At 33.2% G+C, this 16,232-nt stretch overlaps 1 protein-coding gene across 1 annotated transcript in view; it reads left to right on the top strand.

Moving 5' to 3' along the window:
- Positions 1-445: 445 nt before the first annotated feature.
- The window catches only part of zuc (Mitochondrial cardiolipin hydrolase zuc), an 84,980-nt gene continuing 69,193 nt past the window's right edge, over positions 446-16,232 (top strand). Inside the window, exons 1-2 of the mRNA XM_085960123.1 lie at positions 446-1,115; positions 2,683-2,981. Of these exons, the coding sequence (XP_085816249.1) occupies positions 707-1,115; positions 2,683-2,981 (708 nt within the window). The 5' untranslated portion in view covers positions 446-706. The remainder of the gene's footprint in view (positions 1,116-2,682; positions 2,982-16,232) is intronic.

The following is a 16,232-nucleotide window of genomic DNA, read 5'->3' as shown; positions in this document are numbered from 1 at the left end:
TATAAATTGTTTAAAATATGTTACGACGACATACATTTTGGAATTATGTACGTTGAATTATTCCTAACAATAAATAATTACAAGTATGTAAGTAAGGAATAAACTTTATTTATGGGAGATATTATTGTCAAAATACGGTATGACTTGACGACAGTGACGTCAGAGTGAGTATGTACAATGTACATTCTGTTTTAAATCGGCGCAAGAGCATACCTACTGATAATACTTGAAAAAAGCATAATGCATTTTTTTAGTTATCTAGTAATTTATTATTTTTCTTAATTTAATAACTTTAAAAAAATACGTCTACTTAAATAATTATTTCTATCTTATCGATAAGAAAAATAAAATGATCGAATAATTTCACAGACTGTCAAAATTAATAGACAATTCATAGTGTAAAAAATATTAATTTTCACGTTGGCTATACGTATTCGTAAACAGCGGTGTCGTAAATTTTGATCGATCATATGTTTTGTAGGTAATTTTCTTTTGTGTTTTGGTGGTTACCATTTTCAGTTTTGTCCAGTTTTCTCTCAGTATTTTAATTATTTATTTGATTCATAATCTCAGGAGAAGTGTTGGCTGATTGGTGTTTAAATAAATTCCTGTAATAATTAACTTATTGTCTCATAGAATCGCCGCGATCTTGTGTCATATTCCACATCGAGAGCACGTGTTGAAGTACATTGGAGTTCTTTGTAAAATGGCTTTATTTAAAGTGTGTGTTATTTGTGCGCATGTTGTGTTAGCTACAGAAGTTATTTATCATTCGTATTTGAGTTTCAAACGTCGCAATGACGAAATTAAACCCGAAAAACGTGAAAAATCAGTGAACATGGTGATGCGATTTGACGATCGCTGTTTGAGTTGTAGCTATTGGAAAAAGGGTGTGATTTGTGATGTAAAGTCTTGTTATTATCATAACCTTATGTCGATGGTGCAGTTTTTAAGTTCAGCTCAATTTACTCTGGATTTGTGTATTTACATGTTGACCTGTGATGATCTTGCAAATGCTGTTATAGAAGCACATGCACGAGGTGTCTCCGTCAGGGTTTTTACTGATTCTGAAACGGTATATTCTCATTCAGTCAAGTTTATCAAGATTCGTGATGGTAAATATTCTATTATATATTTTAATTACCCTAAAATTAATCGTTAAGCAGTAATTATTCGGAGCCTTTGTTCTCTATAATATTTGCTATTATTTGTTGGATGTATTATGACGATTGGTTGTTACACATTCGTCAATTTAACGTGTGGAAATAAATAACTCAATGTGTTCCCACACACCAAATACTAATTTTAATTTAAAAAAAAATAAGCACTTATAAATCAATGGTTTTTCCATGAGCCAGATGAGGCTGTAATTTCGTTAGAAAGTGTCGACATCTTTCAATCACATTTATCATCAATAGTATTGTTCATTGAATTATGATAAATCAAAAGTTGGAAATATTAGTATCAGTATATTTTTTATCAGTTTGTCGCAAAGGAAAATTATTGACACAAGGGGGTCACCAGATCTGTCGGCTTCATACTTATCTAAAACTGTTACTGACTATAGAGCGTGGTGACCTCAGTCTTGGTTGACTGCACCCAAAACATTTTCAAACCTAAAAAACAAAAATACATCTATTTGGCCTTTGTGATTAAACCTAGCTGTGGTACGGGTGAGTTGGATAATGGCATCTATTTGTATTTGGTTGACAATATTTAAATTATACTCCCAGGCCATGCCAATGTGCAAAAATGTGGACTGGACGGAGAATCATATAAGTTTAGACATTTATTTCGATCTAAAATTTTCGGTGGCCGACCTTAAAGTTAGTGGTCCAAACCGTATAAATTTAATTGATGTTCAAATTAGACTAAAAAAGAACACCAGATACTTTTCAATCCCACTTACAAGTACCTATGTTCCAGCAAATGTTTCTGATGGTTTGACAACTGATTTGTTAAACCGATATAGTTTGAGATTTGACTTTTCTGTATCTATTTCAATAAGAATCTGACCATTTCAAACGATCAGAAATCGTTTAACATGAAACGTCAAAGTGACAATAATTGTCAAGGCAGAACCTAACCTAGAAACTATATTCAATTACCTACTTATTATTTTCCTAGGTACATATATTTCGTACCTGTCATTTTCTTAACATATTGCGTTACCTATAAAAATTATTATATTTGTATGTTTAAGAAAAATTTATATACAGAACACAACACAGCATTCTTTGGCATTTATAGATTGTGAGATATTCATATTAATATTTTAGATTTTTACACATTAGGATTGCATCGAATTAGGTTAGGTTAATAATCAATATCTACTATGTGTAAGTAATCGTATACCAATGAGAAACAGCTTTTCATCTGATCATCATCTGATGAACCAGTTTGGCTTGAAATACTGGAATGAACCTTATCCAGAGTTGCCAACTTATATACCTAGTTTGCACAGGATAATGGAAAAGGTTGGACTGGTTGACATGTCCGGCCCCGTCTATTAAGATGCAACATCTACTTTTTTAGAGGAGCATAATGTTGTTTCTGAGAGCAAAATATCACTTATTAAATATTTTAAGCAGGCATGGATAAAAAGACAAAAGTCATAATATTTGCAATTATAATAAACAACAGCGACTGATATTTAACTCATTATTTTTTGTTTTGTTTCAGTAAACATACCAGTGAAGATAAAAACATCGACAAAGTTGATGCATAACAAGTTCTGTGTTATTGATACGCCCGCCCGTATAGCGGAGTTAAAAGCGTCATCTGTGAAGTGTAGGGAAGTGAAAGGTGAAGTGTTCCATCCCTCAGGATTATTGATGACCGGTTCAATGAACTGGACCACTCAGGGCTCAAAAGGAAACTTTGAGACAGTCCTAATCACATCGCAGCAGACTCTCGTTAAGCAGTACCAGGAGATCTTCTCGGAGCTTTGGGCGTTGGGAAATGTCAATGTGGATTACAGAGTGAGATATTAAAAAAAAATTTCTCCATAGTTTATAATAAAGTAGGTATTTAGTTATCTCCTCTGGTCATTAGTTAATTTCGTCAATTCGGTAGGTGCCAGTGGCTAAGTTGGTAAAGCACATTGGCAGTAATCCGATGGATGCAGGTTCGAGTTCTGCCTGCCACCAATATTTTTTCTAATTGGTAGCTTTCTGAGGTGTTCCGAATGAAATGTCTTCTAGTAAGTAGGTACTATTCAGTATCTTTTTTGACACAGTATGATGTGTAGGATTTTAAAAACATTTTTATTTTATAGTTTAATTTCATTAAATTTCCATATTATAATTTCTGGGACTCATAATACATTATTAACAAAAGGGGTAAATGCACAATTGATCGTAATATCTCTTGAACGTGTTTTAATTATAAGGAATATAATTCAGTAAATGCCACAGGCAAGTTCCACAACATCCATGTCTATGTTCCATAAAAGGTATTACACATACCACACATAAAAGGTTCACACTTTCAGAGTTGGAGTCGGTAGCTTAATAAAATTGTTAAAGCCCACTATTCTAGATTATGTATTTTCAATAAAGAATGTTACCTATGTTCTTATATTGTGTGCATTATTCAGTCTTGCAGTCAGCAGCTAAACTTATGGGGATTGATTCTTAGATATTCATGTAGTGCATTGGTTTCAGGCCTTGGATTAATTCCAAGACGTTCATGCTAAACCTTGTTGCATGGTAGGCGCAGAATATTGATAAGTACTGTGCATATGCATTCAATCTGAATTAGTCAGCAACTTATCATAAAATCGTAATTCTTGGCTGTATTACAATAATTTTTGCACCAATTAAATTACTGGAGTTGTTTAAGTTGTCTGTCTTTTAAGTTGTTTGTATGAATGGGTAAACGCATAGACTATAGATACATCTAGACGCCACCAGTTGCATTGCTAAATGAAGCTGCGTGCCGCGCGTTTGGTTTGTGGGCGAGCGAACGCATTCGTCTACAAATGTTCGAGACCATAGACCATTTCGCTACTGCTCGCCCAAAGTGCTCGCACTAGACGCTCAGAATTAAAATATAATTTTCTATTTTTTTACGTTATATAGTATTTTTAAGCGGTCAAAATGCAACCATTAGGTAAAGATATCCATAATTTAAGTTATTTTGAAGAAACACTAGGTCACTGATATTAAAATATATAATAATATACAAATAAATTATCACGAACATGTATCAACTTACCTATGAAACGTAATACCATCTTCTTGCTTATTAGTACGGCTACCATATTTTAATACAACACACAGAACCATCTTTCCTACTTAATTAATTAAAAATATTTACCACTGACTTTATGTTTAACACAAAAAATAGCAATTTTAGCAACACGAGCTCGCAGGTTATCGACGCTACGTGAAGCGATTCACCACGATTTGCCGGCGACACTTTTGGAAACTAACTCACACATAATATGTAGACCTTTTATCTTACTCTAGCGCGTGTCACAGAGATTATAAGGGTGCCGAATACTTTCTCACTCGCACTCATGCATCGTTTTTGTTCAGGCCTTGGGTAAACGTTTTTTCCTAACCAAATTTTACTATTGGCATTCTGAGGATTTTCTTTTATTGATTTTTGTGTTGATCCTTTATGTATTCGAATTTACATTTTTTTTATTGTCCGGTTGTAGTGCTATTCCAAATCAATTGACTTATTTTACACAAATTAAATATTATTGATAACATTATAAATTGATAAATCTGTACTCTGCCATTAATATGGTTCGAGTCTCGGATAAATCATTCCAATTTTAAAATAATTATTGTCAGATATCGTATGTAGTATTAATTTTAAGAATTAAGAGCTGTAAAAGTTTTTGCTATTTGTTCCTAGATGGCCGATTGAGTAGCTAATAATAAAATTGTATAGGTGCCGTGATGTGAATTTATTTTTGTTCACTGTATTTACTTCACATGTACATAGATGTCAGGAGAATAATTATTTCTTTTTGTTTTATTTCAACATTATTTCTTTTACATAGGTACCTATTTATGGCTTTTTCTCAACACGTTTCTTTTGAAGGGGTGGATAGGAATTATATTAATTGAACGAAAAATACACTGATATTTCTGTAATTCAATATTTATCTAGTTGCATATTTTATACAATATTCAACATAATATTATCAAGTATTAATCATAATTTATATTTATACCCACTGACATTTTTCATCTTTATTTGTCTCACTATATGAAGCTGTTTCTTTGTGTATAAAGGCACAGCAGGATTTCAATGTTATTATTAATAACTATTAATAACCTATGTTGGTTACACCATTGTCTTACACAAAATTTAAACACAACACAGTTAACCATATTTTTTTTTTACCAAGAAATGAATAACTAAAAATTTTGACCAGTAACTTTTTATAACACATACTTACTCCCCCGGTTTTCACTTTAGCGAGCGCTTGACATGGAAAAGGTCGACAATTTTCTGAAGATATTAACACGGTTATCAAATTGTATGTGTATTTTATAAAAAATAGGTGAGCTAGATTTTTTATCATTGACCTATGTAGCTCAGACGACACAGCGATAATTTTACCGATTCCACGAACCGGACCGGCGCTCCGGTACATTTCGAGCCTTGCTTTAGCACATAAATCAAACCAACATTTACCACTTCACTTCTAGCTTCACTAAGTAAATTATTCATATTTTTTCCGTCTTACTCTAATGTGTATTGCGTAGATTATACGCGTGCCGAATGCTTTTTCTCTCGCACTTCTGGTTCAGGCCTCGGTAACAACGATCTAGGAAGATTTACATTTTACAACTACGATAATCTCAAAGATTCACATTTTTTTGGATCACACCACTTTTGGTGATTTGGTCTGGTCTAACACTTGAATAACTAGGTACGTTATAAATATGTATAATATAATAAACATATAAATATATTAAATCCTAGTTGTGGGAGCGAATGGAAATGTGATTTATTGATCAAGATAGTATTTTACTTAGTTCAAATATTCAATACATACTTACAATAATTTTATTCTTATTTTTTTATTATGCTCTCATAAAATATAATTTCATATCATTATGGTTGTAATAGGCAGCCGCAAAATTTTACCCGCCGTATGTGGTGATCCCTGCTATAGTAGCATTTCATAACTTTTTTCATCTGGCCCTAGATGGCAGTATACGTTCCATAAACTGCAAAATGTTTGCTCTGATTAATTATTTTGCAATTACTACAAATAATTAATAATTAGAACGTGTATTTAGTTGTATACATTGTGAATATACAATAAAAGCAGATTTCGAAAGAACGATCGATGTTTTTAAAATAAATATAAAATATAACTAGTATGAATAAATAATATTTTTCTATATGTCATAGAGAATAAACAAATTCTAATGAAATACATTACCGTAAAATAATAATATCTATATAATACGATCGGATCCTCCTTTAAGGAATTCAAGGAAGTTTGAGGAAGTTTTTTTTAATTGTAAGTAAAGTTTATCTCTTTTATCGTTTTTTTTATACATATGACAATTTCCTCTTCATTTAATTATAATGTGACTTGAAATTATTCCAACTAGGAGCGGAATGCAGAAACATTTGTCATAACTAAAATTTCCTTAGCAGAAAACACTATGCAGAAACATTGTCCTTAGTTAAGATCATTTCCATTGAAAATAATACCATATTTAAAAATTGTCTTTCCTATAATTTAGGTAAATTATTTTATAATTGTTAAACAATGACAAAAATATGACAACTGCATTTTATAAATGCAATAACTATAAATACATATTAATATTTAATTATAATACTCTTATGTTTCCGTTATAAGTCATTATACGTGATTCCACAGGCACGGCAAGATATTTTTAACATGGTAACACTAGCGTCAAGTGTCATTCTATCATCTGGCATCTTGTATTTCTGCGGGCTGGCGTATAAAAGTAAAATAATTTTCTGCAAGTACATGCCAAACGAATTAACACTATCAATATCCATATTGAGATTCATTGTTAAATGAATTTGAATGTATGGACTGTTTTATAGACATGCGAATTTATTTTGACAGCAGCTGTCAGTGGTAAATAGTAATACAGAAGGGGGCGTGTTCATAACAAAAGTAATCTATGGTTAAGGATTCCTTAACTCTATACTCAGGATTGTTATAGTTAAGTCATGCTTTTCGGCGACTTATCCTTAGGATTGAAATCTTAGATTGTGCATGCCGCTCTAGGTATCCATTTCTATATCTACTATTCCATAACACATAACCTCCCCATCGCACAGTATTGATAATAATACCTAATAATTATTATATAACCATAACCCGACACAAATTCCATGTAAATTTCAGTATCCACACTAATAATATAAATAAAAAGGATTTTTAGTTATACACATTTTTATTTTTATGAAAATCTATGTTTTTTAAAATAAATATAAAAAATATTAAAACGATGAATTAGTCAAAAATCTGCAAAATTGAAAACTTAATAAACCAAATTTTAATAATAAATATGACCATAAAATATAATGTAATAATATGTGACCCTGCAACGAATTCACATTTTTTACAATAATTGTAAGTTTATCTTTGAATTAAAAAAAATCTTTTTAATGTTTTCAGATACATATTTATTAATTAATACAGTTAAAATTGTAAATTATCAAAAAAAACTCAAATTGCAAGCTTCGTATTTTTCCGCTAGGTTCTCTGCTGGCATGCCTCTCCCCCTTAAATAAATATATGTAAGTATATAATGATGAAAACTAAATCATAAATATTATCTCTACTATGATTTGCAAATCCGAGATCGCGGGAATGAAAAAGTTTGAATTCCGTGATTTTTACACTAATTGATAGGTTTTTCCATGCCTTTTCCTGCTGCCCTTTTGTATAATATTATCTACTCGTCGTCGAATAGTTATCTACTCGTCGTCCCGAATGCCATAAAGAACGAAGTAGTAGGTATCTAATAAATACCGAAATTTTTTTTCCAGATATTTTTGAATAGGCATCTAGGATCTAGCTTGCAAAATTCGCATCGACGTATGGCGTTTAATGGTAAAATCAAGCGTTTTTTGACAACGCAAATAGTTTACAACTTTAAAACGTATCTTCATGAAGCTAGAATATAATAAAATTCAACATGCTGATCGTTTGTACCTTACAAATTAAATAAACTCTACATACAAAATAACGGCTGAAATAATTCTCACTGGAATTATTTTATGCGCAAACTTTGTTCTTGTAAAAAAAATGTTAATTATTAGGTATGACATTATTTGTGTGAAAATAAATCTAGCATTTTTCCTTTTGCCATCTAGCTTATTTTCTTACCCTGTCTGGCATATTTATTACTATACCCACCCTCTCTCTACCCACTATCATAACTTCTTACAAAATTTTAATCACAAAATGTATATGTAGAAGAATGACAAGATATTTTTTTTATTAGTAGGTACAGCATTATAATATTTAAAGAATTCTTTTATTTTGAGATATGGCTTGAGTTTCTTCTCATTTTAGACCTTCAATCGAGAACTTATCTTTATTCATGTGTGATTTATTTTTAATGAGTGCTTCATTTCGAATCAATAGATTGTTTAGTTGGGTTAGGTTGCTACTTATTTCCACTCTGAAATCGGTCTGACAGAGGTTGACGTGACTATCTTTTAGTGCGTCCACGGCAACATTATAATGTTGTTATTTACATAGGTATTACCTATATGAGAAAGTATCACGCTAATCTTTCGCATTCTCTGTGTTCATATCGCGTACCTACTGATGTTTTTGGACACTATAGTTAGTTTGTTATCCCTGGTAGGTACTTACTATATTGTACTGATTTACTTGGCATTCTAGTGTAATGCAAGTCCTGGGTTCAATAATGGCATTGGTGTTTGTGATCTTCTGTTGAAATGATCTCTTCCAACATCTGAATTGGCGTTTAAGCAAATGGTCAGCAATCGACAATTCTAAAAAGGATGGTGTAAATGAAGGGCTATCCATGTGTACAGTTGGTATGTCTGTATGAACAGGTTCGCCTCAGAAACTGATTATTACAAGACAGTTAGATATTGTTGTGCATTCGCTTAACTCTTAACTCATTTAGTGCTAACACCGCGACTTGCGCGTTTGGAGTCGTTGGCCATTAGATATAATTAACGTGTTTTTTAAATGTGGGTAATTAAAAGGTTAACAGTGATTGTGTTAACCGACCCAGTTCTTTCTCTGCATCTAAAATATTCATTGAAAGAACAAGATGTGAATTTTACACAGGAATCGAATTCATATCCACAGTTTTAGAGATGGGTCCTCTAGTAGGTACTGGGTACTTACTACCACTGTGTGGGATATAAGGCATAACGTCAAAACATGTTTTTCTGCTTACTACCAACGTTGCACACACAGGACATAACATTATTTGTTCTGTAGTTATCAATTCAACTACACACAAGTTACTATAAAAAAGTAATTCAATCGTGAAGTTCACAGTATTATAACTCGTTCACCAATCAAACAATCATATACACGAGGTAGAAAGTTGAAATTTGGTAGGTTTGTAGTTCCTTTTATTATGGATCTGATTGATGCGAAACACATTTTGGGAGCTGTCCTGTTCCATATTTGAATTTTTACGTAATCTTCTCTAGCTTGTCTTTTAATTTTCGCAGGATATACGATATACCAGCCAAATTAAGAAAATATCGTTGTACAGTTCGGTTATGAGGAATACAGCGGAAAACACATTTTGAAAATACCGATATACTGGATTATTTGTTAGTTTGGGTTAGGTTAGGTTTGGTTAGGTTAACCTAACAAATAATCGAGTATATCGGCTATTTTCAAAATGAGTTTTCCGCTGTATTCCTCATAACCGAACTGTACCAATATCGTTATAGAATGGGGTCATCTAACTAGGTCTAGTTATGTAAAAATTGGTATTACTTATTAAATGTTGGTACTTACCTACAAACTCGCTGGAATGCACAGATAAAAATGCAAGAGAAATGAATGACTGTGGTCTAACTATTCAAATATTATCTCATCTGTTATGAATGTTATGCTTATGGCATGGACACCGCAGACTACAAGAAATCAACTACAATGTAGGAGATACCTGTTGGCCATAAATTTACGAAGAATCCAGACAGACTGGGCTTGTAACATTATCGGCAATTAGCATGTTTTAGCATGCATGGTCTTCGTAACACGAATCGCATACAATCATGTCCACACAACTAGATTCCACCTCAGCGAGGTTGTTGCCCCGCTCGACACGAATCGCCATGACGGACCGTTAAACAATTTAGCAAAACATCCTAAAATACACCCGATAATCGCATCTGCATAATTGTCGGATGCGCTGCCTGTTCGGAACTTGCATCTTAAGGGGGGACATGCTCGTCGAAGGTCAAAATTGAGTTTTTACTGTATTTTCAAACCATGATCCTGGACACTCCTTAAACGTTGTAGATAATCTATTTATATAATTTTAAAGCCTTATTATCCTTTATAGTTATTTTAAATATTTCATGACTGCATAAAGTATTTTTGTTACATAAAATAGTATTCTTTTAAACCTCTCGCTCTAATGTTTTAGAATATAGTCATATTTCGGTACATAACTGTGCAGTGGTGTTAAGATTTTTTACGTTTATTAATTTTTAAACGCATTTATAAAACCATTAGTATAATTTATTACGAGATAATTTTTGTAAAATATTCACGATAAAAAATTATATTGATAATCTCTGTGATCCCAAATTTGACAAGAATTAGGCATTTTTTTATTCAAAAAATCGGCAAGATTAACACATTTGAAGATGATTCTAAAGATACTTATTATAAGCTATGTCTTTGACCATTTAAGTGTGATAAACATCTTATGAATAATGATTGCTTAATAATAATTATTGACCTAAGAATAAGGTAGTGTTTTTTTTAAATACGCCATTTCTTTTGTCATTCCCTAGTAGTTAAGCTACAACATACGGCCGTAGCCATAAATTGAAAAACTATAATTGAAGTATGGAGTAAAATTATGTTAACGCGCGTGTTTGAACATGTACCTAACCGAATTTTTTTTTATTTTTTTTTAAACGGTACATGTTCAAACACGCGCGTCAATATCATTTTACTCCCTACTTCAATTATAGTTTGTCAATTTATGTCTACGGCCGTATGTTGTAGCTTAACCACTGGGGAATGACAAAAGAAATGGCGTATTTCAAAAAAACACCACCTTATTCTTAGGTCAATAATTATTATAAAGCAATCATTATTCATAAGATGTTTATCACACTTGAATGGTCAAAGATATAGTTAATAATAAGTATCTTTAGAATCATCTTCAAATGTGTTAGTCTTGCCGATTTTTTTAATAATAAAATGCCTAATTCTTGTCATATTTGGGATCACAGAGATTATCAATATAATTTTTTATCGTGAATATTTTACAAAAATTATCTCGTAATAAATTATACTAATGGTTTTATAAATGCGTTTAAAAATTAATAAACGTAAAAAATCTTAACACCACTGCACAGTTATGTACCGAAATATGACTATATTCTAAAACATTAGAGCGAGAGGTTTAAAAGAATACTATGTTATGTAACAAAAATACTTTATGCAGTCATCAAATGTTTAAAATAACTATAAAGGATAATAAGGCTTCAAAATTATATAAATAGATTATCTACAACGTTTAAGGAGTGTCCAGGATCATGGTTTGAAAATACAATAAAAACTCAATTTTGCCCTTCGACGAGCATGTCCCCCCTTAACACATACAGTGAACTTTGATGTTGTTGTTACGAGTATCTAAGGAAAGTCGTTACATTGTATAGGCTAGTCGAGATTGCACCCGTGATCGTCGTATGTCGAAATTTCATATAATTTTGAAAACACACTTGGGTCCAAGATAATTGAAATTTAATGTTTGTTTCATACAAATCGAATCTTTAACTGTATTACAGTGCTGCCAACCGTACTATAATTGTAGTATTTGTACTATAATTTTGGTCCGCGGACTATGTACGATATAAAACAGGTATCATCATCAGCCGGGGTCAATCCACTGCTGGATGAAGGCCTCCCCAAGCTTTCTCCAACTCTCTCGGTCCTGTTTCGTTCGCTGCCACGTATTTCCGCCGAACTTTACCAGTTCGTCAATCCAGCGGCTTTTAGGGCGACCCTGTGGCCGTTTCGTGCCCCTTGGGTACCACTGGATGATGGCAATTGTCCAGCGGCCGTCCTTTCGGCGAGCAATGTGCCCCGCCCATCTCCATGTCAGCTGTTTGGCAACGTTTATTACATCGCGTACTCTTGTCTGCTTCCTAACCCATTCGTTTCTCTTACGGTCCTTTCGCGTGATGCCCAACATACACCTTTCCATGCCTCGCTGTGTGACTCTTAGCCTTTGGACATCTCTCGTGTTGAGGGTCCACGTCTCGCAAAAACATAACATATCTCGCATAAAACAGGTATAGTACGCCCAAAATTTCGATATTTTCGTTCGATAAATTGGTGCAAAGTACTATAATTTCGCAATATAAGAAGATTTGGAGAACTTGGAAAAAATTGCTCGAAAAACGTAAAAAAAAATCCCTTTTCTAATTTCGAAATTTCTTGAATTCTTCGGTAAGCATTTTTTGGTCGGAAGAGGTACCCAAATAAAAAGGGGTCTCGGAGTTTCTCAAATTCTCCGCTATTTTTTTCTGAGAAACAAAAAACCTATACATTTTGAACAGATGACAACGCGTACTATATTTTTTCCCAAATTCTATAAATTTTGGAGGCTCTGTACTATAATTCCACTTTGAAAAGATGGCAACACTGACTGTATAGTTATTTTGTTTTTTTATTCTGCGGTTTATAATATGTACCAATATGATAATAATTATTGTAAGATTTTTTGTATAACATTATTAATAATGGGTTATTATTATCCCACTGTTGCTTTTAAGTCATAGGACATTATTTTATTAATAAATGCAACAATTATATTTTTTTAAATGCGATATTACATTTTTTATAAATATGTATCTCACCTTTGTTTTCACGTAGCGATACATAACTTTGCCTTATGAATCAACGTCATAATTTAAAAAAAAATCTTTTGGTATCTATTGCCTATTCTATGGCAACCAACTTGCAGTACACGTCTTACTTACTTACTTGCAGGACATTAGGCCACGTACAGAGGTTGCGTAGCAAAAAGTATTTCCTACTACCCACGCTTCTGCTTCCCCCTTCCATTCCCTGCATTACGAGTTGAAATAAATCATACTTCTCATCACGGGAAATACGGCCGAAGTATGTATTGTCTGCGCTTGATGGTTGTCTTCTTCTCTCTTTTCGGTAGTTCTCTCATCGTTGAAGATCATGCAGCCATTTTGTGAATACCTAAGTGAGACTTTCCACCTCTCGGGGTCATCTGCTACTCCCAGAGCAGAGTGAAGGTTGTTCATAGTAATCTCGACGCTCTTCCTCTGCTTCGATTTTCCTAGAGACTACCCAATACCAATAGTCTCTCCAGATTAACTGGTCCACGCCGATAATGCTGCAGAATGCGTCTCAGGTTTATTGTCTAGGTACGCCGATACAGCTACATACGATACAGAGCATCCAATCTTCATATTTTCCATTGCTTTAACCTCCAGGTCTTGACTCTATAGACCAGTAACGGGTATGATGTACCAATCATTGATCGCGAGTTCCCAGACCTATATCTCGATTACAGAACAGATATTTCATATTTTCAAAAGTACCTATATAATATGTTAAGCATGGTCCCCACAAGGGGGGGGGGGGGGGCTGACAGGGCCCTAGCCTGGGGGGGCTGGCGAGGCTAATCGGCCAGATAAGTGAGATAAACACAACACAAATTTGCTTTAATAGTAAAAAAGTCACTTTCCTTCTATCATTTTATTGTATTATTTACAATTATGTGGTTGTACGATAGATACAATTTTTAATCGTGTATCAATACTCGACAACTCCATAATTCAAATGGATGTATTAAAAAAAAAACAAAAAACACTAAATATACACATTAATTTTACCGCATACACCATTTGGAAAACGCTACTGTAGAGTGTCACACTGCCTCCATCATTAGCGATAGCTAGGGGGGCCCGCCAAAGATCCTATCCTGGGGGCCCACTTCAGGATGTGGGGGCCATGATGTTAAGTGTACTAAACTTTAGCTGACAAAATAAATACTAAATCAAAGTTAAATAATTGTATTGCGCTAATTATTGTAATTATTGTACTCGGTTTTTTTTCAGTTTTGATGCCGATGCAATGGTTAGTAGACCGGCGTAAGCTGTCGCTAATTACCCGCAGGAAATTAAATAGGCCTAGGGTCGCCCTTAGTCGGGGGTTGCACGTTAGCGTCCGCCCCTGTCTCGTCTGGGGTGCGACGACCTTACCGTTTCACGGTCAATAATTTAGAATGAAAAAATATGCCGGTAAATGCGTGTTGATTGTTTATCATGTAAATTGCTTCCTAAACACGACTGGATTCGTAGTGTCTAATTAACGTTGAAAAATAACCGGGTAGTTAATTAACGAAACAAGGACTGGGTAGATGCAGTCTTTTAACACTACGTTTATATTGGACATGCATATTTTGAAAACACCTCTGATATATATACCTAGGTAAGTACTTGAAAAAATATATAACGCCCACCGGGAACCTGAAACCACTGGATTCGCGCCAATGTGCTTTGATAAGTAAGCTACGGGCATCCTATCTAATTACGACGAAATTAACTACTTAGTAGTTTTTTCGTGAAATGCTTATCAAAAGCAGTAGCTTGTCTAGCAGTAGCAAAGGGTGGAGGTAGGCTATTAAGATCCGCCATAAATAATGCACATTAAACTTTGTTAGTCATACGTATTTGTTTTTATTGAACTAAGATTGCAATTTACAGATGGTATTAGTTAGTTTTTAAAAATCAATTAAACCCTGCCTCAACCAAACCATAATAGTTTTGGTACATTTTGGGCGATACCACAAAAATGTGCACACTTTTCATTCATACTTTTTTGTTTTCGTTGGATTAACAATAATCTACTTACACATATTGTTGGTTCATTTTTTTAATTCATTAAAACCTGCCTAAACCAAACTATAATAGATAAAAATATTATTCTATCTATAAAATATCCAAAGATATGTATAATTTAATTGCATAATTTTAGATATTTTATAGACAGACGAGTATTCTTTGACTATTATCTATTATGGCTTGGTTATCGCAGGGTTTCATTGAATTTAAAAAAATAACCAACACCATCGGTAAATAATTGTAGTCTTAAGAAGTAATTGGTCTAGTACGATATTGATGCATGTACACTTATTATTAAAAGAATTTAAAAAAACATCCGTATTCGCTGTTTACCAATGAAAGTGCATTTTTGTGTTTGCCATGGAACTGCGGGTACAGATTTGATGGATATTTATTGATATAGAAATATATAGAAGTTATTATTGAAATATTATGTAATTCAACATGCCTATGGGCAGCTTGTTCTGTTTATAACAGTGGCGGGGTTAGGGACGCAGACTGATTTTAAACACAAAATAAACCAACTGCCAAATTAGATACTTGGAATCACATTCTGTGACATAATATTACTTAGTGTTTTTTGTTTTTGTTTTTTAAACTATGTCCGATTTTAATAAGATCATATGGGCCACAACAGAGTGGATGTTCGTATTAACAGATTTTGTTTTTACGGGAAATGGATGTTATCCACTTGCTCAGCCCATTAGGTCCATACCTACTCTGACTCATACACAGATTTAAACACAATATGTGTATTTGTCAGGCCCAGGATTCGAATCTGGTACCCACGGCCTACAACGGCCGCTCGGCCATCGTGGGCATGGGGTTTGTTTACAAGTATGTACGTATCTATTTTCTCGGTTATCTTATGAGAATTTCTTATGCTTTGGGTAATAAATAATATTTTATAGTCAATGTGTGAAAATTACGCATATTTTTTAAGATTTTGTTACTACAAATTTAATAATTGTATGTCTTGTATGAACTGTTTCGAGGCCCCTTTTAAAATCTTCCTATTAAAGACTTAGGTCTAGGTGACTAGTCTATAATGTTTATAACTTATGCATTAGTTTTCTACCTGCCGTGTATAGATTAGGTTGGATGGAAGTATCATTACTCATTATCAACTTATAGAA

Source organism: Rhyacophila brunnea, unplaced genomic scaffold (genome assembly GCF_057557595.1).
Source record: "Rhyacophila brunnea isolate RB1 unplaced genomic scaffold, BYU_Rbru_1.0 scaffold_9, whole genome shotgun sequence".
Taxonomy (NCBI): Eukaryota; Metazoa; Arthropoda; class Insecta; order Trichoptera; family Rhyacophilidae; genus Rhyacophila; species Rhyacophila brunnea.
The sequence above is the reverse complement of the archived record's forward strand: the minus strand, read 5'-3'. Positions and strand labels throughout refer to the sequence as shown.